Source organism: Pantherophis guttatus, chromosome 5 (assembly GCF_059756535.1).
Source record: "Pantherophis guttatus breed Tessera chromosome 5, ASM5975653v1, whole genome shotgun sequence".
Taxonomy (NCBI): Eukaryota; Metazoa; Chordata; class Lepidosauria; order Squamata; family Colubridae; genus Pantherophis; species Pantherophis guttatus.
In genome coordinates this window covers 21,336,124-21,361,893 of record NC_142067.1, presented here as the reverse complement: position 1 = coordinate 21,361,893, position 25,770 = coordinate 21,336,124, and the positions used below count along the sequence as shown (strand labels likewise).

The 25,770-nt window shown below is 37.9% G+C and overlaps 1 protein-coding gene across 2 annotated transcripts; it reads right to left on the bottom strand.

Moving 5' to 3' along the window:
- Positions 1–1,085: 1,085 nt before the first annotated feature.
- MPHOSPH8 (M-phase phosphoprotein 8) lies at positions 1,086–25,672 on the bottom strand. 2 transcript variants are annotated; one of them, XM_034409876.3, is made up of 15 exons: positions 25,353–25,672; positions 21,406–21,561; positions 17,425–18,543; positions 15,902–16,001; positions 13,218–13,442; positions 12,089–12,214; positions 11,919–12,007; positions 11,132–11,272; positions 8,258–8,344; positions 7,000–7,154; positions 5,538–5,692; positions 4,666–4,793; positions 2,828–2,884; positions 2,215–2,298; positions 1,086–1,877 (listed from the first exon to the last, which is right to left on the bottom strand). In XM_034409876.3, exons 1-15 carry the CDS (start codon positions 25,563–25,565, stop codon positions 1,836–1,838), a joined length of 2,877 nt encoding a protein of 958 aa, XP_034265767.2. In that variant the 5' UTR covers positions 25,566–25,672; the 3' UTR covers positions 1,086–1,835. The 2 variants fall into 2 exon arrangements, with proteins under 2 accessions (XP_034265767.2, XP_034265778.2); XM_034409887.3 differs by lacking the exon at positions 2,828–2,884.
- Positions 25,673–25,770: the final 98 nt, after the last annotated feature.

The window sequence follows — 25,770 nt, the reverse complement described above, 5'->3', positions numbered from 1 at the left end:
TCCTGCATTTTGCAAGGAAGTAATGCTTTACTATTCCCATTTGTTTCCCTAGTTAACTGAATGGCCCATACCATAGGAATGTTTGCTTGTATTGGTTGGGGCTTTTTGCTTTATTTTACTATTGTGGTTTTTTGCTTTTTCTCCTTGGGGCAGGCTACAAAAACATTTAATAAAATAAATTTGCCACCCTTCAGCTTTTTTAATTTTAAAAATAAGGTGTTAGTTCAAGAAGCAAGTGGAGATGTCTCAACTGATAGATTTACAGAGAGAAATTCTAAGCTATTACTAGGCTTTTGATTGCCCACCACTGGAAAAAAATGATATTCAGAGTGCACAGAGAATACTGCTTTGAAAAGTGGCTGTGGGTTATATTTCCTTGCATTTCCAGAGTGGAAGAACCCTCTGTATGTACTTGTTGATAGTCACAAATACTATTTTATATCCATCGGTGGTGGAGAGCAGATATTTGAAGACCATCTTTACAGTTTATTTTTGTAACGTTGAATCAGGCCCATCTATTTCAAGGTATCAAATATTTCATTCTATGACTTCTTTTCAAAGGCAGGGATGGCCAAGTGGGATCAGCATAAAGAAATGATGGGAAAGCTCAAGAAACTTCAGTTTTAAAAACAACTGTCTTAGATTTCTACAAATTAGTCAAAAACTTTCAAGTGCACTATAATCAATTACAACTATTACAGAGCATGTATATTTTATATTGTATTCATAGTGCTTAAAGGGACACCATGAAATCTGCATTGTTTTATTTCCAGTCATCAGCTCCTAAAAAAAGGAATGGTGGCTGTAGTATCAGCATTAGATAGCATAAAGAAAATATTACCCCACAGATACATCCAGTGATATTTGGGCAGAATGAGGGAATATTGCCATAAGAGAAGGAATTTTTGCAAAATCTTTCCTCTGTATTACCTTAAGAGAAGTTGATGTGCCCAATGCCGACCTTAACGTTTGCATTGCCATTTAGCAGTTTAAAATTAAATATACTAGTATTTAATTTACCATTACTCTTTCTATAAGCTATTTTAATGCTGTGACACTAAAAATGAATAGCAGAAGATGTAAGCTGAAGTTTGACTAACAAAACTTTAATTTTTACATCCAAATAGGATTTATGCACATCTTACATTTTTATCTCAGAACCAATATAGATTAGATCAGGGCAATAGTTTAATCATTTGGGGAGCATTGCATGGCTGGAGTTCAACATAAATCTATAAATATAATCTGCCTTAAAAAAAATATCCCAAATGTATCTGAAAAACTATTTTCTCCTGTACCTATTAAACCTAAAGAATAAAACACTACCCATTATTTCATTACCATATCTCTTGGTACAAATTTTGTTCATATGTTCTAAATGATCCATCCTAAATTTCTCTTATATTAAACTTCTGCTCAGATAAATTAGTCACAGAAGTTCTTTATTAAGTTCTTTTTTTATAACAGCAATAGAAATTTATAGCTGGTTTTTTTTTATATAAACTTAAATATAAACATCAAAATCAGGGCAAAATGTGAGCATTAATACACAACCAAGATACTTGCTCTTAAAAACTATCATTCCACATTGTGGAAATGTTACGCTGAGCCTTACAAGTTGAATTACAATCATTGACACAAATACAGCTACGTAGGTCTACAAAATAAATCTCTCACAATGTTTTAAAGCAGTGTATTTGCTACTTAATGGGAAGTTTCACATGTAAATAGCATTCAAACAAAATGAAGTGAGATTAAACAACACTGAATGCACCAGGAATTCCATACTTCTTGAGACTCGAATGAGGAAGAGAGTCCAATAAAATTGCATCAAGTCACTGTAATTGCACTCTATAGGCAGCTATCAGCAGCTTAACCTGTAAGGGACAAAAAGTCACAAAATCTTTCCATATCAATGTATGAAATACATGAGACACAGCATAGTAGGTTCTAAATAAATTCACACAGTATAACGGTATCTCATAAACTAGAGCGTTTCATATGTTCAATATATTTTAGAGGCATGTTTTTACACATTTTCATGTGAAAAGACATTTTAGAAAAGCCATGGGATATGTTTTTATATCTTTACTAGTGCTTTATAAATAGTCAGAATATGGATTACACTAGGCATTTCTAACAGTAGGCTCAAAATTGCCTTTGGGGAACTTCTATATATTCATTCGAATAATGCCCTTCATTTGCTGTTCTCACCTTTGCTGTTGGGACTTCTGCTAAACGTATGAAGAGCTTGTTAAGGCCTTGAATAGGACTGAAGGAATAAATAAAGTGACTATCCTAAAATAAAGAGGAAAAAGAAATGAATCCACTTCATAGATGTAACATCTCTCACAAGCCAGGCAAAATATAAAAGCACCCCCCCCAAATATCTTTTAATGCATGTTAACTCTTGTTCACCAATTAAGCCTGTTATCGATTTGCATGGCAAAAAAACCTAATGCCAACCATAAAAGCTACAGCACAACTAAAAACACATGCAGCTTCTAGGAGGCAGATATAAAAAAAAACAAAACAAAAAAAAACAGGAAATGAAACACAGAAATCTTGAAATTAAACAAGTTGTTTTTTAAAACACTAATCTATATGAACTTTGGACATAATCCAGCAAGCCTTGCCTTAGTATTTTTAATCACTGGAAACCAACTTAAGATGGTTGGAAGTGCCCAAAAGTAGGCAAGAGGTTTGGCATGGGCAGAGACAAGTAGAGGAAACGGATGTGTAACGCCTAGTAAAATAAGGCAGGGAGAGCATATGGCTGGATAAGATTGGCATGAATGCCCTAACAGATATTAGCCTAGCCACTCACCTGTAAGATCCGCTGAGTAAGCTGCTCTGTCTGGCCAGGATGGCAGGCTCTGTTGGGCTGGGAGGGAGGGGAAAGGATGAGATGAAGGCAAAGGGTACCTCTCTACTCTCTACTCGGAGCCAAATAACAGGTACCAGCAGCACCTTCAAGTACTGTCTGAAGGCAGAATATTCTTTTGATTGTTTCTCTCTTATCTTTCATCAACAGATCACTTGCAAAGCTTCTAAAGCAGGAGTGGGCAATCTCTCCCACACCACCCTTGGTTGCAGGCCATATTGTAGGTGGGATTGAAGCAAGCAGTAGGCAGGGCCAGAGCCAAAAGGGAATGGCAATGGGAATACCCAGGTGCTCTCTGACCACTCTCCTCCTTCAGACACCTCCCTCCTCCTCTCTGACTCCCAATTGCAGGGTGGGACAGATAGAACTCTCTTACACAGAGATTCTGAAATTAGGCCAAAGGCAGTGCAAAATTGGCCCAAGGGCTACAGTTTGCCCATCCCTGCTCTAAGTGTATTCTGTCTCTCCCACACACATGTACATAGCATATTTAACTATACAGTGCTAAATAAAACTGCCATCTACTATCACACTAGCTTCTCTGCAAGATCTATAGTCTCTATATGTATTTTAGAGCAGGGGTCTCCAACCTTGGCAACTTTAAGACTTGTGGACTTCAACTCCCAGAGTTCATCAGCCAGCAAAGCAAAGCTGGCTGAGGAACTCTGGGAATTGAAGTCCACAAGTCTTAAAGTTGCCAAGGTTGGAGACCCCTGTTTTAGAGGGTTTTTTTTTTAATAGGAAGGAAACATTTACTTGGTATTGCATACCAAATTCCATTCCTTTCTCACAGAAAGATAAGTTCAGCTACTAGGGAAAAAAATAAACTAAATCTACCTTATATCAAAAAAATAAGGTAAAAAACTAATAAATCTAGTTTAGCCAATTAAAGAACATGCAAATTTTCATATATGTTAAAAATCGTTACTAGCTGACTATTAAACTACCTTAAATGAGAATGAGAAGGGAAGCAATGACAAAGCCTGATGTTGGAAAGCAAAGAGCTACAATTTATAGCCTTAAAATGAAATCTAGGAATTATGTAACAAAGTTATGTAACAGATTACTGCCTATTATGTGCAAAAAAAGTAGCAAGGAATGCTGGGACAACCACAAATAATTGCTGTATAAAAAAAGATTGAATCTATGTGATGGGCATATGTGCACAAATTATGCTTGTTTGGTATTTGCTGGGTGGGGAGAAAAAGAGCTACTGAGTATGCTTAGTGCACCGGTCAATAATATTTACCAAAAATGTAGATACAACTATATATTTAAAACAATAAGCACAATTGTTTAACTTTAATGATCCTCCATATCCCACTCTAAAATTGTTTTAGGTCCTAAGCAAAGAAAGATGTACTATATAAATAGGGGGATTGATGCATTCGTCTTGGAATGATAAAAGTTCACAGCTAAAAATGTAAACTGTTGCCTTTAGTGGGCCCATAAATGTAGATATAACTATTTTAAGATACACATGAAATAAACCATGTTTCAACTATTTATCGATCTATATATGCAAACAGTAGACAGGCAAATCTTTCACAACAAATAGGAGATATCAAGGATTGAAACAGAGAATATTTGTGTGCAAAATATGAACTCATAAGATTTTCCAAATTTTCAAAAACCTGAAGGTATTCCCCATAATACAAGATTAAGTTTAAAATGAGTCTTGATTCCTCTGTTAAAAGGATGAATTGTTAACTCTTAAAAATAAAAAAAACCCATACATCTCTAAAGATGATATAAGTAACCAAAGCGATGAAAAAAATTACCAAAAACACAGGCAGCTGGAATTTGTCATTCAAAACCACAGCTTGCACACTGCATGGTCCACAAAGCCGAGCAATGATATCATTCCCCAAAAAGTTTGCGTGGAAAATGAATAAAAGAATCCCAGATCCTGTGGAAAAACAATGAACACTCATTTCGAGAGCATACAAGAAAAAAGAATTGCCATCTCTCTATGAAAAAGTGACTAACCAATTATAAACTAGTTTCTAATACACAAATAGATGGCAGCTTGAATTATACCTTGAATATTAAAAAGTAGCTCTACAGATTGTATTTCATAGTTCTTAAGCCATGTAACTGCAAATCAGATCCCTTCTTTCATAACAAATGCCCAAGTCTGATTCAGAAAGGTAGTCTGGAAAGTAAATGCTTAAAGAAACATGAATTGATTTGGGACTCTTAAAGATTAATTTCTTTTTACATTTTGTACGTAGGATTATTAAATAAAGAACTCATTAATATAAAATTCTAATGCAAAGTATTGTTAAATAAAATCAGATATTTTAACTTTGGAAAATCCAATTTTTAGGATTATAATTCTGAAAAAATTCTTACATAAGCCAATTTCTATTCACCTGGAAGATTCAGATTAATTTAACACCACTATTAAATACACTATATTGTCTCTCTCTCCTTCTCAAAAAAATAATAAATCTCTAAGCAATACAACCTGTCAATCTCAATACTTTATTTTTTTTTAAAAAATGCTACCTATTATCATTAGCATATTATTTTACTTTCACGTGTTTTATTTAAATATCCCAACTGGCTGATAGCCATAAGGTAGATATCACACTCTTAAATATCTGGATTTTCATTTCACTGTTTGATCAAACTTCTCTCCAAATACAACCTTCAGGCACGTTCTGTGGGGCCTTATAGGTGAATTCTGAAGAATAATCTGGTCCCTCACAAAGCAGATGACATGCAATATCAAATATTGGTTCCATCAAACTAAGACGGGCTTCAAAGTATTCCCTGATGGTCTCTTCTGCCACTCGGGTTAGCCTAAAATCAAGCAAAATTAGAATTTGTAATTGTTGTACTAGATAATGGGTCATAGTTTATCCTCAATGAATAATATTTTGCCAGTTGATGACCTCCTTATATTCACAGAGCACCCAAAAATATCAATAAATAGAAAGAACAAAGCAGGTCAGAAGCCCTCCCACCCACCTTTCAGACTGCTAGAGCCATTACTGTAAATCCAATCTACTTCTGGATTCAGTATTTAGAACTGAATTACATTTATTTTCCAAAACTCTAAAGCCTCTGCCCTCAAAGGGATGAAATTGAGACTTTTTATAAGCTAAGTCCTTTTCTTTCATTTACCTCTTATAAAAATAATATTAAGTATAAATGAACAAAAGCAATGAGCAATTAAAGATGGCTAGAAAAATAACTTCAATAAAAGTTTCTGTCTCAAACAGTCCCACTAAATCATTTTTAAAGAATCTTTTCTGCATAATAGCTTCTTCTCTATACAGCAGATAAGCAAAGTTCTCTCCTTCCACCATATTTCTCTTAGTTTTTTTTTTCATATAAAAGCCCATTCTTCCTCTTTGTTTTCCAGAAACTGAATATACCGGTATCTTAATCATATCATGATACCCTGCCCACTGAGATTCTGGATTTAAACTACCAAAGCTGAATTCCACAGGGAATGCATGGATGGAGTTAGTTTTCTTTTTAGATATTGTTAATGTGATATTTTTATTGTATTCTGATGGTTTGGCTGATATAATTGTATTTTAATTTTGTAAATTGCCAATACTCATTGCAACATGTAAATATATTAATCACTATATACTAATTAAATCAAGATTATAAAAAATTAAACAACAGGCTTTATAAAAAAAAGTTATTCATATAAAAGAGCAATGCCTGGATAAAACTTCCTTTTATTAAAAATTCAACTAAAATAGTTTATTACATATTTATTATTACTTGTTTATAAGACGACTTGTAAATATCTATTCATTCAAAAGAAAAAAGTACTGAAGCAAATAAAAATAAAAAAATAACTTTAGGATTTTCCGGATTTGAAATGTAATCCAAGTTTTGGCTTGCATAAAACAATGTTAAAAATCCTTCAAACTTGAAGAGGCCTAAAAATCCCTCACAGACTGAAGCTATTAATAAAAGCAATATCTTCCTAAAAGCTAACAGTCAGAAAAATAAGCATGTAAGGAATCATCTAACTAAGCGTTATATTAAAAGAACTTTAAAAAATACAATCTTCCAATAAAAAAATCTGACATCAATGTTTCCCAATTCACTAAGGAAATTGAATCACCTCCAATGAAAGGACTTACATAGCCAGGTGACTCCTGAGGAGTTCGGATACCGATAAATTATTACACTGTTTCGCAAAGTGAAGAGCATTGCTCTGATGCTTTGATAAAATATTGCAATCAGCTCCGTTTTCAATCATAAGACGGACGATATCATAATTTCCTCTCTTACAAGCCTGCATGTGAGAGTTTACCAAGAGATATTATGAAAAGGCAGTTAAAACACATGCATATTTTGGGGTAGATGCTAGTAGCACTGGATTTCATAGATTTACTGGGTTCTGTAGTGCTGGAAATAATTCAGCAGCTATAGTAATACAAAATGCAGTGGCCTAGGGACAAATGGATACATCCTGATATACTTGGGCAAACCCTTTGCTCTAGGACAGCGATGGCGAACCTTTTTGGCACTGTGTGCCAAAAGTTTGAGCGTGCGACCGCTGTCGCGCTCCCGCGTGCCGGCACCCATAATGCAATGCATTATGCATTTGCGCATGCGTGCAGCACCCCCTATTCTCGCCCTGCGCATGCACATGTGCGTCTCTGAACATGCCCCCCCCCTTTTCCAAGAAGGCCGGCGTTCCTCTTACCGGAGGACAACTAGGTACCAGCCCATTCCCTGGCGAGACAGATGTTCCCCGGCCAGCGCATGGCACTGCCAAGATGGCGAGGCCAAGAGGGCTGCCAGGGAAGCCTGCCTGGGCTCCTTCCCGTTGGGAGCCGCCGTTCCCTGGCTGATGGCCGCTCTCTCGGCGAGTGAGGCAAGCTGGCCAGCGCACCGGAACCCAGAAGAGCAACAGGCGACGGCTCTGCGTGCCACTTCCAGCACGCATGCCATAGGTTCGCCAACACGGCTCTAGCTGGTTGCTAATTGGCTCCTGGGTGTGCTACAATATGTTGGTTGTCTCCTTGAAAGGCCCTACACATTTCCAGACCAGGTTTACTAAGGGACCATCTTCTCCAACATTCATCTGTCCATACAGGATCAATTCCCTGAGGTCTGACCTTAAGTTAATAAACATTAACTCAGTGCAACAATCAAGTCCATAATCTTCAACACATAAATGTTTTCATAACATTACAGTTCATTATCATATTTGTTTTATTCCTAAATATGAACATTTCTTGTATTTATGAATTAGCATTTATTTAATTTGTGACTGAGTTAAATTTTTGACTAACGTTTTAGAATTTTTAAAGAAAATAACTTGTCTAGATGAAAATAATATATCCAAATTTACCATTGTTTTTCAAGTTTACTCAAGATAACAAAAAATACCTTCATTAGTGCAGTTTCGCCATTCTTTTGCTGCACATTCACATATGCACCAGCTTCCAAGAGAAGGGCTACAGTAGTTAGATTGTTCTACAAAAACAAAATGATTCACACATGAATATTCTAAACCTAAGAGAACTGAAAATAATGAATCAAAGATCTATACAAAGGTTTATTATACTAACCTCTCTAATGAAGAATTCTCATTTTACTCAAAGAACATAGTTTAGGGTTGCAAATTAGACATTACATATTAAAAATATTGTTTTATATATCTATATCTATCTATCTATCTATATCTATATCTATATCTATATCTATATCTTCTTAAGTTTTCGCGGGTGTGCATATGCAAAAAATTAAAATCTCGGGTGTTTTCCCGCGTCACTATAAATAAGTTGGTTAAGATATTTAAAATCCTGGTTAAAATCCCAGCTTAAAATCTTCTAAAAATCCTTACAGAGCACTCTGCAAGGTCCTTTAAAACCTCAGCTAAAATCCTACCAGTGACTTTAAAAGTTTTTCTTAAAGCAAGTCTTGTGAGCCTGTCGAAACATTGCTTTAAGAAAAACTTTTAAAGTCACTGGTAGGATTTTAGCTGAGGTTTTAAAGGACCTTGCAGAGTGCTCTGTAAGGATTTTTAGAAGATTTTAAACTGGGATTTTAACCAGGATTTTAAATATCTTAACCAACTTATTTATAATGACGCGGGAAAACACCCGAGATTTTAATTTTTTGCACACATATATATATACACACACACACACACACACACATATATATATAGTGTTTTACCGAGACACCTGGTCTACTCCAACATGTGGGAGAGAGCATTCTGCTCTCTTTTGCCTTTCAGCTCCAACCTAGGAGCCCTCAAGCAGTTGCATCCACAACAAACCATTTTTATATCAAATATATTTTACTGATATATAGCAGCGGACTGATGGGCATTTGGGCATGTCGGTCTGCATGCACATGTGTGCCTGCCAGCCAGTCAGCCACTTGTGCATCCTAGTTCTCTTCTCCCCCCCCCCCAAAGCAGTGCAAAGCTGCAAAGTTTGAGGACCGCGGACTAGATTGCTTATCACCAGAACTACAGGTAGGCATCAATTTAGGAACACAATTGGGACCAGAATTTTGATTGCTAAGCAAAGCCATCACATGACTGCACACAATTTTATGACCAGTTTTATTGTGGTTAAGCGAATCACCATTGCTGTTAAGTGAATCACATGATTGTTAAGTGAACCCAGCTCCCCCAAATTATGTTTCATGTCTGAAACTGGCTGGTTGAAAATTATGATCACATTATCGCAGGTGGTAAATGTGATCTGGTTGCCAAGCCTCACGAATTGTGATCATGTGACTGCAAGGGTGGTTCAATGGCCATAACAGATCATAAATCTCTGAGGTCACTGAACTGTTGTTAAATTATCAGTCATTAATCAAGGACTACTTGTACTACAAATAATTAGATTCTAACAATCATTTCATTTAAAAAAAATTTTTTTCCTAAAAAAATAAACAAATGTGCAAATATTAGAATCAGCAATGCTAGGAATAAGCATGATTTGTGCAGAATGTATTTTAAATAATACAAAATAGTAGCTGGCAAAAAAAAATACTGATCAACTATGCTAAAGTAAATGTTGGTTGAAAAAGATCAAATCTCTATCCCCCTGCTCTTATAGGTAAATCCACTTCTATTTTCTATACAATGTTGGTTAATGATTTCAAGATGAAAAGAACACTGTCACTTAATGAAACTCTGACGCTAGATGTAGAAGATCCCAGATTTAATCTCAAGCTTCTTATTCACGTCTACTTGCACTTGTAAAAAATGTCTGAAAATGGAGAGGGAGCTGCACAGTATAGAAAGGTATGATTATTTATCTATATTTCACACTTCTTAATGTCATGATTTAGTACAAGGTAGCATGGTATTACTTTTTTGATAAAGTGATCAAATTTAAGAAAAGTAAGAACACTTAATCAATGGAATGGTTTGCCTTCAGAAGTTGTGGGTGCTCTATCACTGGAGGTTTTTAAGAAGAGATTGGACAATCACTTGTCTGAAATGGGATAAGGTCTGCTGCTTGAGGAGGGGGTTGGACTAGAAGTCCTTCAAGGTTCCTTCCAATTCTGTTAATGTTGTTAAAAAGGTAAATATTGCAGAAAGTATACAACATAATAGTAAAACTATCACGGAATGTGCCGCCAAGCAACAACACATACAAGACTACCCAATCACTATACACTACACATACAAATTACTTTCAGTTCCTTCAAAGCAGATTTATGCCACTCATTTCAAGAATTTCTGCTTACAGCTATAATTAAATCCCCTATGAATTGTTGCTAGCCTGTTTTAATTTCTTTCTCGATCACTACATGTAAGAAACATGCTACATATTTGCATGACTCTTTAAATAGTATTATGTCTTGAAGCAAGGTAATATTCTTCAGAACACCTATGAGTTTGGCATACTATGGAAAAGCAGTAGAAAAAGAGATCAACGGTAGAGTTGAACCAATAATCTAAGCCAGGAGTGTCAAACTCAATTTCATTGAGGGTCGCATCAGGGTTGTGCTTGACTTGGGGGGCCGGGGTGGGCGTGGCCGGGCATGGCCAGCTCAATGTCACTTGTGTCAGGGGTTCCTGTGGTGGCCCGAGCGCTCTGCCAGCGAAAACTGGCTCCCGAGCTCTGTTTTCAGCTGCAACAGCCTCCTGCAACCCTGTGCCAGCAGAGGCACTGCGGGCCAGTCCTTCACTGTTTCCAAGGTGGCCCCGCGGGTCAGATCTTCCCCAAAAGCCAAGTTCAACTAGCATAATTTTAGAAGAAAGAATAAACATAAAAAAGGCAGCAGGAAACAGACCTTTTCAGCTGCATGAATCAATGCAGTTGTGCCATTCTTTTGTTTGCAATTAACTTTAGCTCCTTTCCGGATAAGAAGTCGAAGAATGTCATCGTGACCGCTTGCAGAAGCCAGCATCACCAGAGTCATTCCACTAGAATCCTACAACAGTGATTTATAATGGTCGGTTACCAATAAAAATACCTTCCTAAAGAAGTAACCTTGATTATTGAAGAACAGATGTACAACATGGTTACTACAAAGGTAACAGCAAATTAACTGTGCTGAATCTGAAGAAAACTTCTAACTACAGTATTCTGCTGTTAGGTAAATTGACTACATACAGCATACTCACAAGCATTACACAAGTAAAAAAACCTATATTTTCTATATATTCCTGAATTCAGAAGAGATATTTTGTGCGGTGTTAAGAGTGAACAGAAAAAACATTGCTTGGATAATATTTATCATTTTTGATATGTCAATTTTTCTGATATGCTAAAAAGTATTTTTAAATAAAAATATGCTGGCTGATTACAGTGGAATAATTTTTCAGATGAATAATATTTTTTTATTAATACAACAGATACACAAATTTGTTAAAGTAATAAATTGTGAAGCAGTCATACCGAAATAAAGGCTACTCTATGCAGTATAAATACAAATAGATTTGTGTTCTAGAAATCATAATCTAAACATTATGAAACACATTATCTATGATCCAGTATCTTTAAATAGTATACTTCAGAAGATTAAATTCCTATTGTATGATTATATAAAATAAATAATGTACTCTATTGAAACATACCTCCTGATCGAGATTATATTCTTCGTTTGAATTAAGTGCCATCTTTACCATAGTATAGTTCCCATTTTTAACAGCATCTCGCAGCTGAACTGGAAAAGAAACATTCAACAGGAATTAATATGTTTAAGAAATGGAGATATGCAGCTGTTCAGTCTCTGCGTATTACTCACCTGATGATATCACGTCATTTGTCAGGGGCTCTTCATCTTCTCCATCAAGATGTTTCTGAAAGTCCTCTAGTGATAGCCATTCTAACTGCATGTCCATACCTAAACTCATGGTCTGTTGCTTTGTATCTATCATGTTTGGATTTTTAGAAGAAAAGAAAAAAAGTTAAATCTTCCCATCATCAAATCAATTATCTCTGCAGACATCCTTCCTTCTCACTACTGGTGTACAAGAACCACTCTGAATTTTGAGGGCAGAATAGCAATTTCAAACCATCCGAAAATTTGAATCTGACATATATCCTAAGTGATTGAAATAGATCATAAGCCACTTGTTTTGTATTCAAAAACATTGTTCTGAATTCGAAATGAAGTGTTTTAAAGATTCTTCTTATTATCTCTGTAAATTCAATTATAAAATTAACAGTATTTGAATCCTCTGTGAAATAAATATAGTTCAAACATGCTAAAGTCAGATTTAGTGATAAATCAATGTATATTGTATTTCCTAATGGACATGTTTATTTTTGGATATACTTGGATGTATACATTTATTGATCATAACGTTTTTGGCACTACTGATCCAGGATTGAGATGTTTTATGCCTTCCTCCATAATCTCAAAACATTGCATTTATCATTAATCAAGTTACACGATTCAGTAAGAAATTCTAAAAGAATTTCAAAACACAGTTGTTGTCTCCTAAGTAAACCTTTTCTCAACATAAGGGCCTATAGAAGATTTTCATTTGCTCTAAGGCAGCAGTTGCCATCTTGGCGGACTGGCGGAGGTGGGGAGAGAGGATGGTTTTGTGTGCCCGCACCGTTTTCATAAATGCAGCTTCGCACACATGTGCACTAACCCATCCCTTCTCCAGCCTGGTTCCAAATAGGCTGTGGCCCAGCACTGGGCTATGGTCAGGGGGTTGGGGACCCCTGTTCTAGGGAACATTTGACTTACAATACTTAATGCAATGGAGAGTGGATGCTGAGCTTTCAAGAATTAAATAGATAAAGGATTCTTCAAAGGTCACTTTATGCTGAATCCCTTACCTATTTGTGGATAGCCGTACATAGCCATATATAGCCATCTGAAATGAGCTTTTGTCCTCAGTGGCACATAGTTAACTTACCAGAAGTGTCCTCAGAAGTTATTTCGTGGTCACCTTCTGCTGCAATGTATGCCCAAGTATCGGTCTCATCTCTGCTGCTCCTGCCATGCTTATCTTTTAATCTAAATTCATCTGTGGATCTAGACTCATGTGCCGACTCCTCTTTTTTTCGACTGTCCAAATACTCATTTTTTTCTTCTGAAGAGATGCTAAACACATCAAACGCACTCCTGACCTCTTTCAAATCTAGAACAAAACAAATCATTATTTTGTGGGCTATATAGCAAGAGTGGGATATAATGATTACTTTTAAGGTTAATATAATACAATTTCTCTGTAAAAGTGGGAATCACCTTTTTTTACAATATGCATCTACAAAAGCCTTGCAGAGGCAAGGGAATTTTAAGTTTTTGAAAGGCCTTCACAATGATTACTTAGAACTGGAAAATTCTAGCAAAACATCACCTTACAGATTTTTAATAGGAACATTTGTTACAGCCTGTTTATAAGTTCACTTTTTAAGCAAGGGGGATAATTTTGTTCTGTTGATTTTAAATAAATTGCTATATGTGTTGTTGATTCACAGGATAAATCCCTCCCACATTGTAAGCACCTTCAGTCTGCCTACTTTAAGGAGAACTAAGCCATCCAGTCTGATCAGCTCAAAGAGGCATACTTAAAATTCACCACCAACTAGTGAGACTAGAACAGTGTTTCTCAACCTTGGAAGCTTGAAGATGGGTGGACTTCAACTCCCAGAATCCCCCAGCCAGCAGTGCTGGCTGGGGGATTCTGGGAGTTGAAGTCCACCCATCTTCAAGCTTCCAAGGTTGAGAAACACTGGACTAGGAGGAGGAAAAGGGAAGAAAGAGAATGCTTCTTTCTGTGACATGCCTCTGTGCATGAAGTCCTTGCTTCTGGAGAGCTGAAAGGCACGTTCCCGTATTTCACTCAGAAAAGCAATCAAAGCAAAAGTTTTTCATATGCTCTATAGTATTTGAAGTGTTCTACTGATGCTTTGGTGTCAGCATACGAGTCCGTGCCTTAGAATATTTTAAACCATTTCTAGATGATTTAGTTCTTCAAATCACTGCCTGGATAGGTTTAATTATAAAACTTTAACATCTCAAATACATTACTTGCAAAGATGTTTTCATCAGGCTAACATCATAATCAATTTTTCAGCCTACTAGGAACTGGAACTGAAATGCCATGCAACAATTTTACTAAGTTTAAGCAGTTTAGAATATTAGACAAGAATATCCTGCATAAATCAAGATTTAAACTTATATAACAGGAGAGGTGAAAGCAGATTTATCTACATGGATTTATGCCCAAAACAGCATTTACATATTATAGCAATTAAATTAAGATGTAACTCATCTCTATGTGAACAGATGTTTAACTGTTCACAAGGTACAGAAACAAATTTATCAGTTTAATGTGAGCATCATACTATATTTTAGTGGGCAACATTTAAAAGTCAAATTCATGCAGCGATCCCTACTACCGTATTTTTCGGAGTATAAGATGCACCTACCTTTTTTGGTGAGGAAAAGAAGAAAAAGAAATCACCCTCTGCCTCTGAGCAATTTTGCCTTGTTGCAGCAAACAGCCTGCTTTACTTTCATTTTCATTTTCAGCATAGCTTGATTAGCACAAGGGGAAAAAAAATCTGCTCCAGCAATTTACCTCTTTGCAGCAAGCATATAAATCAAATTAAAAAAAAAAAAAAAAAAGCAGCAGAGCCCCGTGGAAAACAGCTGAGAGCAAATCAGCTGAGAGTCGGGAGGCCAATCCAATCAACTTGCGCTAATTAGGCTGTGCTGAAGCTGAAAGGAGCTGTTTTTTCTTGCTGTTTGCTTGCAAGGAGGTAACTGCTGCAAGGCAGAGACCAAAGAGTAGGGGCCAGTGGGTGGGCGGGGCTACATTCGGTGTATAAGACACATCTAAATTTTCGCCCCCTTTTAGGGGGGAAAAGGTGCGTTTTATACTCTGAAAAATACGGTACTTCTTTTCTATCAGTAACATTCACAGAATCTTTTTCATTCAACATGGTCTTCTGAACCATGTTGTGAAGCATTTGTAATGTAATACCCCATAAGAGCAGTCGCTTGCTCCCCTGTATTCACCTACATTTGAATTCAACCCATGAGAATCAAACATTAGTGCCAAATATGGCTAATGGTAATCATGACAAAAAAAATAATCTGTCATCTTTGGAAGCCATATTAGGCCGGAAGTTTCCATGCTGCCACCTTCTCATGTGTGGGAAAGAAGAAGAGGGGATTTAGTAGAGGGGTTGTTAGTAGACATAATAGCATTCTTCCTGTTGGTCAAGGTCAGGCTGATCCTGCCTCTGGAGAAGGAGTGGTCGGAGTGATGTCTCGAGATGGGACGGCTGGTCATTGGAGCATGTGATCGTCTGATGAGTGAGGTGATGGTTTTGGGGGTTTTGATTTACTGAGGGAAAACCCAGACCTCTCAGATTTGGGTTTTCCCAGATGTGCCAGTTTACCTATTCTAATAAATAGAATTTTGAAAAATGCTTGCTTCAGAGTTTTACTTGGAGTTGGGGGGGGGGGTTCTGGAACACTGACACCATTAGGTTTTCAACAATGGTACATATTGTGCCATAAAGACTGAAGCAAGTTTACACTGGCATTCCCAAAAAATTGTTTTATAATTTATTATTTCAACCTTACTTTTAGACGGCCTTTGCTCTTTTCTGTTTTTTTCTTCCTTTTCAGAGTCTAATTTCTTCTGGAGTTTTTCTTTTATTTCACTTTTTTTGGTTTCCTTTTCCTAGAAGTGAAAAATAAACATAAACAAGAGAGTTCTGGATGTAGATGGCAACAAAAGCTAACACAACTTAATATATAAACTTGTTCTTCTGTTCAATTTATTACAAAAGTATTAAGACTTGGCATTAATTAAAGCAAAGCAAAACATAGTGAAACTAATAGTTAGCCAGTTACAGAGCAAAGCTATAAATGCATCGACATAAGGGCAATATAAATCACACTAAAATGAATGTGAAGTCCAGGATACTTTGGGCACATACATATTTCACTGGATTTTGTCTAAAGTACTTTCAGTTCTATAACAAACCAGACAACCTGTGACCCAATGGGTCATCATTTCAGAGATATTTCCTTATCTAAACAGAATGACCACAGGTGGGCAAACCCCCCCCCCCCCAAAAAACAGTGGGAGCAGGAGCAACTTCCAAATCGGCTTCTTCATTTCCTTCCTTTTTCCTCCCACTCTCCCTCCCCCTCCATGGCTGCTACTGGGGGGTGGAGGGAGAGAATGGGTGCACAAGTGGCTGGCATGAATGAATAAGAACTGAGGGAGGCTACGCAGGTTGGTAGGCTTACCCAAGCAACTTGCAATCTTCCCTGTCAGCTTCCCCATTGATTTTCTCCCCACAAGCAAAGACTTTGCTAATGGGAAGGGGGTAGGAAGGCTCAGCAACCGAAGTCCACTTTCAAGTTCTTACCAGTTTCCCCAGTAACTTCTGAGCAGCTTGTCAGGGACTGTTGAAAATGAGGTTCACATGACTGTGGGGTTGCTGAAGCACTACAACTCCCCCAAATTTCATATTCATGGGGGTCAAGGGTCACAGCTTATTATTAAAATAGCCCATTTAAGTTACCTTGGTTCAGTAATTGCTGCCCTATGTCTTCTAATTTCACCCAACTGATGGTTACAAACAGACAGGAGAGTTCTAGTAGTATATAATCAATGGATTTCATAAAAAATGTTAACTTACTCACAAGTAAATCACACAAGCTTGTAACTGAACCCCTTTACACATAAAGGATAAAATAGTAGGTTAATGCAGATTTAGCCCTTAGATAACACTTTACTCGAGTAAGAATAGCAGAATCATTTCAACCAAGTCTTACACAGCAAGTCTGATTATCCTGCATTAATCAAATTGCTTTGATATTATTTACATAATCTGGGGAGTGGAAATAGTATAATATGGCAGCATACACAGAACAGATAGGAAATTTAGGTGCTATTTTAATTCAAACTGTCTCAAAATGATTTATTTTGACTCTTAAAAACACTAAAAGTTGGGAAAAAAGATGAATGGAAATGCCTAGAAAAGAAAAGAAAAAATGAAGCTGCTGGTACACATGGTTAAATGAAGATTTGGGGGGGGGGGAACAAGCTCTGGTAAATAAATCCTAATTCTGTGTCATCCAATACTGATTACCTTAGGTAAAATGCTTCTTTCCTTTGGGATTTCTTCAACATTCAGCTCAATTTTGGGGAGATTTTTCTTGGCAACCATGCTCCCTCCTTTACTGCATTCCATGTCCATGATAAATTTTTCAAAAAGATTCTGCCCTAGAGAATGCTGAGAAGGCTTTTCCTTTATTTTCTCCTCATCACTTCTCCAATTTATATTCTTTGCTTTGCTTTCAGGAGTGGTTGCCTTTTGAAGCACATTCCCACCGTAAGATTGGACTGGTTTTGCCTCTTTGCTTTTCCATTTCGTGTTACTGCTCCCCTCTGCGCCTGTATCATTGGGCCTGCATCCTCGTTCATCAACCGACGATTTCAAAGGCTTCTGCGTTGGAGCAGATATAAATGGCCTCTTATTTTCGAGCTCAGGAGCAGCTTTTGTTGTCTCTGGAGTCTTCTGCTTTTTCTGGGTGCTCTTCTTCTCCAAATGTTTATCTATTTTTCTGTTTTCGTCTAACTCCGCAGACTTTTTGCGTTTCTTTTTCTTCTTTTTAACCCTTATTTCAGAACTGTCATCTGTGCTTGAAGTACTACTAGGCTGGTGAACTGAAAACTCTTCTACCCAGTGTTTGCCAGAAGGCATCTTACGTTTTCCCTCACTGCTATCAGAGTCTGAATCTTCACTTTCGAAATCTGCAGCTTGAGAAAAAGAATCATCTTGCATGCTAGATTCGCCGTCTAAATGATTAATACTGTGTCTCCCCTTTTGCATATGCTTATTTTCTTTGCTCTCCTCTTTCATTTTTTTCTTTCCATCTTTCCATTCTTTTTTTTTACTGTTATCTTTTATATCCTCTCGCCTTTGTTTTTTGGAATCTTTAACCTCTTCCTTTGACTCCGAAGTCCTTTTCTTTGGTTTTGAATCCGAAGCCAGACTGTCAGAAGAATTTTCACATTCTAGAAATGGTTTTTCTTTAACTTTGCCCAGTTTATGTTTTTTCTTGTGTATTTCATCTTGGTTTTTATCTTCTTTGTCTTTAGATTTTTTCTTTTTCTTCTTTGGTGATCGGTCCCCTTTTGTATCACTTTGCCAATCGCTATCTGCTTCAGAATCTGCTTCAAAAAGATCATCATTTAAAGGCATTTTCTACAAAAGGGAGAAAAAGAAGGGACACTTAAAAACATTGAATATAGAATAAAGAATAGGATTGGATAGGACAGGATAGCAAAGGATCTTACAGTAACATTAGTGTATTCAAAAATGGTTTCAAATTTGATCTTTATATAGAGGAAGATAAAATCAAGGATCTGAGATCAAATTATCTATTTTCTCCAAGATTTTATTTAAAAACTTTTTTCTTTTGACCAATCGTATACACATTTTTGGAGGCTTCCTTCATTTTATAAATGAGGGAAGTTATCATTCAATTAACTCAAGTGAAAAGTCCAAACTACATCCACCTGTAGATATTAGACTTTTTGGACTGCAACACTAATATTTTTGCACAACATCATAAATATCACATTTAAAATTACCAATATTAAAAATCAAAAGTATAAGAAAAAAGAGCAATTAAATCATTTCAAGTCCACAATTGCAGCGTATTAAAAATGGGCACAAAGTTATTTTCTTAATTAGAAGCAGTTTGGAATGCATTATACCAGGGGTGTCAAACTCAATTTCATTGAGGGCCGCATCAGGGTTGTGCTTGACCTTGGGGGGAGGGTGTGTGTGGCCAGGTTGGGCGGGGCCAGCTCGACGTCACTCATGTCAGGCATGCCTGTGGTGGCCCAAGTGCTCTGCCAGAGAAAATGGAAGCGGCCCTCCCGAGCCCCGCTTTCACTGGCAGAGGGTTCCAGGAGGCTGTCACAGCCAAAAATGGACTGGGGGGGAGGGGGGCAGCCCTCCCAAGCTCTGTATTCGCTGGCAGAGGCACTGCGGTCCAGTCCTTTGCTGGTTCCAGGGCAGCCCCGCGGGCCAGGTCTAAGGGCCCCGCGGGACAGATCTGACCCGCAGGCCTTGAGTTTGACACCCCTGCATTATACCTTTCTAAAGGAAAATAGCACATAGGGGACACCAGCAAAAAGCTCTGCCTGTTATTTTATCTAGCATCAACCAGGGTCTCTATAGCCCTTTCAATGTGTGAGTAGGCAGGCATTTAAATATATAGGCTGCCCCTTAAGCAGTTTGATTCCAAACAATAAAGACAGTTCAAAATCAACATCAGCATTTTAAACTAGGTCTGAAAACCAAAGCAGCCAAAGTATAAAATTGATATAACATTGCTAGAATATGTAGTAAGCTGATAAGATTTCAATTATGGAGTCCTTGATGCTCTCTGAGTTAGGTTGCTGGCTTGTATATGTTTACTACCTGATTAGGTGATATCATCCTTGCTAGTGAGTATGAGATTTGCTCTCTTTTTATGTACAACACAATTCAAACCCTGCCAGTGTTGTGGCAGTGTGGGTTTTTTTCCTTAGTAGTTCCTTGATTAGGATATTGTTTTCTGTTTTATTTCTATTAATTTGCCTTTTAGTGTGTTGTTTTAAATGAATAAATCCAATCCAATCCTCTTTATAATGATTGGATTTTCTTCAGTACACAGAAGAAAATCTGTAGATTAAATGAAGGACAAAATAAATCAAGATGACTTGATTTTCCTTTTTCACATGTCCAAGGAAATTATGTCTGAAATGTTGTCTGAATCCCAATGAGACTAATATAATTTAACAGATTAATGTCTAGAATTTAAGGTAGCCTGAGTAATTTTTGCATTAATGAAAATCATTTTTACCAATTTAATTTTGTAAAATTTTGGTTCCAATAGAAATATTTTTACACCAATATCATACAGAATACAAATTGAAATTCATCATTTTAAGACAGCCTTTTTCGTAAACATTGTAAACTGGTAATGCCAGTTTTTAAAAGAAAATATATTTTTAAAATGCTTTAAGATCAAAGCTGACATACAAGTCCTTGCTTAACAATGGTAATTAGGTGCAGAATTTCAGTTAGATTTAGAATAACTTTGTCACTTTGAATATACACGAATTGGCATACATTAAAATTAAATTTCGTTGCATACAGCTCTCAAAGGGTCACCACCTCCTATATACACTAAACATGACAAAACAAATAAATAAATACAAAATTATGCATATACCCACATATATTATATGACATGGAGAAATAACACAGTCTTGTTGCTAAGCAACGTGATTATAAAGCACAATGTCATATAAGTGCAAAATTTAATGATGCCAATCCTGGCAGTCCCAATTTCCATCATTAAGCGAGAATTGTAGGTTGTTATACAAGGACCTCATATGCCTGGAATTTGTGATTTCCTGCCAGTTACCAAGCGAAATCAATGAGGAAGCTCGCAGGAAATCACAAGTCTTGGTTATGACAAGTTTTTTCCTTAGGCAGCTCACAAGCAGGTAGCAGGCAAGGAAGTTCAACCAAGTGGAGATGGGGGGGAACTGCAACGTGGAGGGAATGCAGCAAGGCCAGGGGATGCACAGCATAGTGGGGCAGTAGTAGTAGTAGTAGTGCAGCAAATAGAGTGCAAATGCAGTGAGGCAATGGGCACATGGCGTAAATACAGAATACTGACTTTGCTTGTGGAAGATAGCAGAGAAGATTGCAAACAGTGATCCCATAACTATGGGATGCTGCAACCATCTAAATGCAAGCCAGTTGCCAACTACCTGGGTCATTCCCTGGGATGGCTACAACTTCAACGACTAGTTCTAAATACCACTCCTTCAGCACCATCATGACTGTGAACGGTTACTGAACAAGTGATTTGTAAATGAGGATTATCCAGCCGGTATGAGATATACTTCAGAAAAAAAAAACCACACAACACAATAGGGAAAGAAGAGCTTCAAGGATGAGCGGGTTGGTGGTGATGGTGATGAAACTTTGCAAAGACTGGGATCCGTGATTAGGAAAAATAGGTTGAAAGAAATGGAGTGAATGGTCTGAAACCAAACATACCTGTATCTCTTTTTTAACAGGCTTAGATTTATTATCCAGCATTTTCCTTCGAAACTCAAGAAGAACTTCTTTACAGTCTTTTAAATGTTCCTCAGGTTCCCATGTATCATCATCTGGTGCATAGCCTTTCCACCGTACTTTGTATTTCACTTCTCCCTGACAGAAGAAAAATAGTTATATATGTGCATAATAACCATGACATCCCATTGAGAAGAATAAAGAATAATAAATTAGTAGAAGGTCGCAATGAACGCATGGATTTATTCAGGTCCCTTCCCTGAAATTTTGCCATTTAAGTTGGATCTTGGAAGCCTGCCTTTTTCCATGGCTGCCCCTATCTTATGAAACATCCTTCCCTCAATGATCCAGCAGTCCCCCACCCCTTTAGACTTTTAGATGGCCATCAAGTTCTGGCTTTTTACTCCAATGATAGGATAAAGTAAGGATGTTTGGAGTTGATTGTGAGGCATCCCAAGAGAATGACTAAAGAACTGGGTTTTGATTTGGTTTTATGATTTTTATAGTTCTGAATTTTATTGTTGTTGAAACTTGCCCAAATTGTATTTTAAGGTGGATGTCCAGATAAATATTTTAATTAATTAACCCTGGTAATGGAGAGGGAAATGGTTAAAAAGTGAATAGCAAACAAAATATTTAACAACAGAAAAATATTCCATACTATAGAGTGGTACAGTTTTGGTGAAAGTTTTGAATTCAGAGTGGCTCAAGTTAAACATATTTGTTCCATTATTATGGAAAATTGTTGAAGAAAAGTTGTGAATATGTTTTGGCAATTTCTGATTTGAATCAGAAAAAGAACTGTTTCAAACTTTGATCATGCTCAGAACAATCAGAACTGCCAGAAAGATTGGAGCAATTTCTTCAAATTTTAAACATGCTGTCCCATTGCCACAACCATATAGTTGAAATTATTTTATCAGTAACAAGAGTTATGTGAGGAAATGTTCTATTTTCAACTCATTAGTTTCCTATCAGAAAAACAGTATTTTGTTATTATTACAGTAGCCCAGAGGGCGGGAAAGTTGTACATCAATTTAATTCCTCAAAAAAAAAAAATGCTATATAGGACTCCTCACTTACTCTGTGCTAGGCAACACAGCCATATAGTAAAACACCACATGACCACATTGGGCTTATGTCAGCTCTACTATGGTTGTTAAGCAAATTACAATAAGTCATTAAGGAAGACATTACGTGACCCTGACTTGTGATGTCCTGCTGGCTTCTCTATTGACTTTGCTTGTGAAAAGCTGGCAGGCAAAGTTGAAAATAATAATCATGTGACCATGGGATGTTACGACCTTTGAAAGTGCATGTCACTTCTGAAGCATATCAGTTATGATCACATGACCATGTAGATGCTACAAGTTTGAGGACTAGTTCTAAACCAATTATTCAATGCTCTTGTAACAATAGTTGCTGAACATACAGTTGGCAGATGAGGACTTCCTCTATTATACAGGTAGTCCTTAATTTACCTCAGTTCATTTAGTGACTGTTCAAAATTAAAACAGCCCTGAAAAAAGTGACTTATTACCATTTTACACACTTGTGACCATGGCAGCATCGCCATGGTCACATGATCAAAATCTGGATACTTGACAACTGATTCACATTTATGATGGACTGCTCAGAGTGTCAAAATTTAGCTGCAATGTCCCGGAGTCCCGTGATCCCCTTTTGTGACCTTTTGACAAGCAAAGTCAATGGGGAAACAAGATTCACTTAACAACCAGGTTACTAATTTAAGAACTACAGTCATTTACTTAACAAATGTGGCAAGAAAAGTCATAAAATGGGGCAAAACTCCCTTAACAAATGTCTCACTTAGCAACATAAATTTTGGGCTCACTTGTGGTCGTTAAGTTGAAGATTCCCTGTACTATAGTTTGGCAAACATAACTGTCACAATAATACAGGTCAGGTGAAGAGCTCTTCAGTCCAGGTCTCAGCCCAACTTCCTGGGATCTCCATAAAGCCCAACTTCTGCAAAGCCTTCAGTCTGAGACACTAGGCAAAAGTGGCTAATGCTGAGGGAACAGGCCACTTGTCCATTTCAGTTCAACCTAGACAATTCTCTCTGAAGGCAGACTAACTGAACTGGCCCCGTTCCTTGGTTTCTATGGAAAATACAATCAATCAATCAATCAGTCAATCAATCAATCAATCAATCAATCAATCAGAATAGGGCTGGAAGGGACCTTGGAGGTCTTCTAGTCCAACCCTCTGCTCAAGCAGGAGATCCTATACCAGTGATTGTTAACCTTTTTGTCACCGAGTGCTGATATATGTGTGCACGCACCAGAGCACCAGAACAGAGCAGCTGGCTGGTGTGCATGTGCACGGCGGCCAGCTGCTTTTCCAGGTTCCGTCGTGTGCATGCATGCCAGCCAGCTGGTCCGGCGTGCATACGCACCAGTCAGCTGGTCTCTTCCGGGTTCTGGTGCACACATGCGCAAAGACCAGCTGGCCGGCAGCGCACGTGCCCACAGAGAGAGCTCTGCGTGCCACCTCTGGCATGTCATAAGTTTGCCATCACAAATACCATTTCAGACAAGTGACTGTCCAGTCTCTTCTTAAAAACCTCCAGTGAAAGAAACCTCCACAACTTCTGAAGGTAAGCTGTTCCACTGGTTAATTGTCCTCACTATTAGGAACTTTCTCCTTAGTTCCAGGTTGCATCTCTCTTTGATTAGTTTCCATCCATTATTTCTTGCCTGCCTTCTGGTGCTTTAGAAAATAGGTGGACCCCCTCTCAATTACTGGAATATGGCTATCATGTCCCCCCCAGTCCTTTTCTCTAGACTAGCCATACCCAATTCCTGCAATCATTCTTTGTATGTTTTAGAATAGAATAGAATAGAATAGAATAGAATAGAATAGAATAGAATAGAATAGAATAGAATAGAATAGAGTAACATAGTTGGAAGGGACCTTGGAGGTCTTCTAATCCAACTCTCTGTTTAGGCAGGAAACTCTACACCACTTCAGACAAATGGTTATCCAACATCTTCTTTAAAACTTTCAGTTGTTGGAGCATTCACAACTTCTGGACGCAAGTTATTCCACTGATTAATTGTTCTAACTGTCAGGAAATTAATTCTAAGTTGCTTCTCTCCTTGATCAATTTCCACCCATTGCTTCTTGTCCTGCCCTCAGGTGCTTTGGAGAACAGCTTGACTCCCTCTTCTTTGTGGCAGCCTCTGAGATATTGGAACACTGCTATCATGTCTCCCCTAGTCCTTCTCTTCATTAAACTAGACATACCCAATTCCTGCAACCGTTCTTCATATGTTTTAGCCTCCAGTCCCCTAATCATCTTTGTTGCTCTTCTCTGCACTCTTTCTAGAGTCTCCACATGCTTTTTACATCGGGGCGACCAAAACTGAATGCAATGTTCCAAGCGTGGCCTTACCAAGGCATTATAAAGTGGTATTAACACTTCGACTTTCCTCTTCTTCTTTTTTTTTTGCAACTTTCCTCTCTTTTTGGGGGAGAAAGCCGTCTCCCGAATTTAGAATTAGAAAGCCAAGTCAGCTGCAAGAAGTTCCCGCGTTTCCTTCATTATTGTATTAGCTACAGAAAGAGGGAGAGGGAGAGAGAGAGAGAGGGGCGGGAAACGACAGGAAAGCCTTTTTCTTTCCTCATGGTATTCTCTCTCTTTCTCTCCCGGCTCGCCCCGGAGCCTTCTTGTCCCTCTCTCTTCGCCTCTCCCTCTTATGGGTCTTTGCATAAAAAATAATTTGAGCCGAGTCATTTTGTGTCTCAGATGAGAATTCTGGTTGACTTGTTCTGTGATTCGTTAATTTGCTTTCTTGGCTGTCTATATATATATATATATAGGGGAAATATATATATATATATATATCCTGCAGCCATGAACTCCGCTCTGCCTTTACAAAACCCGCCCCTCACACCGGACTTACATCTTCCGTTTTCATATCCAAGATCTTCTCCACCTCGTAGACGTTGCTCTCCTCCTCGTCCTCGCTCTCGCCGCCGCCGGTTCCTCCACCGGCACCCGCTGTCACGGTCGCCGTCCCCGAATCCATTCCGCTTTCTCCCGCCCGGCCGTCCGCCGGCGGTTTCGCCGCCATCACCCCTTCTTGTTCTTTAGCCCCGCTCACGGCCGCCGCCATGTTGGGGGCGAATCTTTAATGACAACATCTCCCTTCCCCTCCCCGCGCGTGGAGGCAGCCGAAGGCCCCGATAGGTTGCTGAGAGAGCGGCGCTTGGCCTTCTCTACAAATCACCTCCCCGCGATGCCGGTGAGGTAAGCGGGACGGCCGCCAATCAGAGCAAAGGGTCGGAAACGAGCGTCGCAACCTAAGGGCGGAGAGCAGC

What these genes read in the sequence shown, in the direction of transcription:
- MPHOSPH8 (XM_034409876.3), bottom strand. Translation starts at nt 25,565, where the DNA reads ATGGCGGCGGCCGTGAGCGGGGCTAAAGAACAAGAAGGGGTGATGGCG. An exon ending in AAAGAAGCATTTTACCTAAG is followed by an intron (nt 16,002 to 17,424) that starts GTAATCAGTATT and finishes TTTCACTTCTAG; the next exon opens with GAAAAGGAAACCAAAAAAAG. An exon ending in TTACTCAGCGGATCTTACAG is followed by an intron (nt 2,299 to 2,827) that starts GTGAGTGGCTAG and finishes TCTTTATTTTAG; the next exon opens with GATAGTCACTTTATTTATTC.